An 801-nucleotide genomic window follows, 5' to 3' on the forward strand; every position below is an offset into this window, starting at 1 on the left:
CAGCGCAACGGAAACAGTCTGGGTGGTAGGCCTTGCCATCCACATTGACGCGTTGTCCAAATCTGTGTCAACCCAAAACAAGTTAGTGCACAATCCACACTGCCGACGCTGCTGCCAAAAAACAATCATCGACAGGAGCGAAGGCCGGTCCAACAAGGCGAGCGTCAGTACTGGATATCATGGAGAAGGATACAGCGTTGGATGAGGACTTCCCCTTGAAAGAGGACGAACGGCGTAAGCTCATGTGTCACAACGATCCTGCTGTCGGTGGTAATGGAGCAACAGGTTGGTCGGGCGGTCCGTCGACAGTGCAGGAGACAGGTGGGTCGAAGTCCGTTCACGGCTTCGAAGCACGCAAACGACTACGCACGGAGCGAAAGGAGAGGCTAGCACGCTGGCAAAGCAGTAAACCAGGCGAGGATGCTGACGATCCAAGGGACGTTGTTGCTATCGCCTTCGCACAGCGTAATATGGGTGACTACAAACTGAAAACTGCTGCAGACTACGTGGTTCCAGAACACCAACGCGTCAATGCAGTGAAGAAACTACGACAAATGGCTCTGCTGGAAGAGAGTTTGTATGCTGCACGCCTGCGCTTCAATGCCAAAGTGCTTGAACTTCGTGAGTTGAAGGTGCAGTTGATTAATGAGCTGCATCGCGACCAAGAGCGACTAGTCGAGCTCCGTGCCGCACTAGCTTCAGGCGGGTCAACATCTGCTAAGACATCCACAGATCTAGTTGTTGACCTTCGCGAGTGGCCGGAGCAGCGAGAGCGTGTAAGCGATGCCGATATTGAGCTCT

At 53.7% G+C, this 801-nt stretch overlaps 1 protein-coding gene across 1 annotated transcript; it reads left to right on the plus strand.

Annotated features, from left to right (window-relative positions):
• Positions 1–179: 179 nt before the first annotated feature.
• PPTG_15487 (hypothetical protein) lies at positions 180–780 on the plus strand (the record flags this gene model as incomplete). The annotated part of the gene is made up of 2 exons (XM_008913700.1): positions 180–706; positions 768–780. The coding sequence occupies 2 exons, from the start codon at positions 180–182 to the stop codon at positions 778–780; spliced, it is 540 nt and encodes a 179-aa protein (XP_008911948.1).
• Positions 781–801: the final 21 nt, after the last annotated feature.

This window comes from Phytophthora parasitica, assembly GCF_000247585.1.
Source record: "Phytophthora parasitica INRA-310 unplaced genomic scaffold supercont2.55, whole genome shotgun sequence".
Taxonomy (NCBI): domain Eukaryota; phylum Oomycota; class Peronosporomycetes; order Peronosporales; family Peronosporaceae; genus Phytophthora; species Phytophthora nicotianae.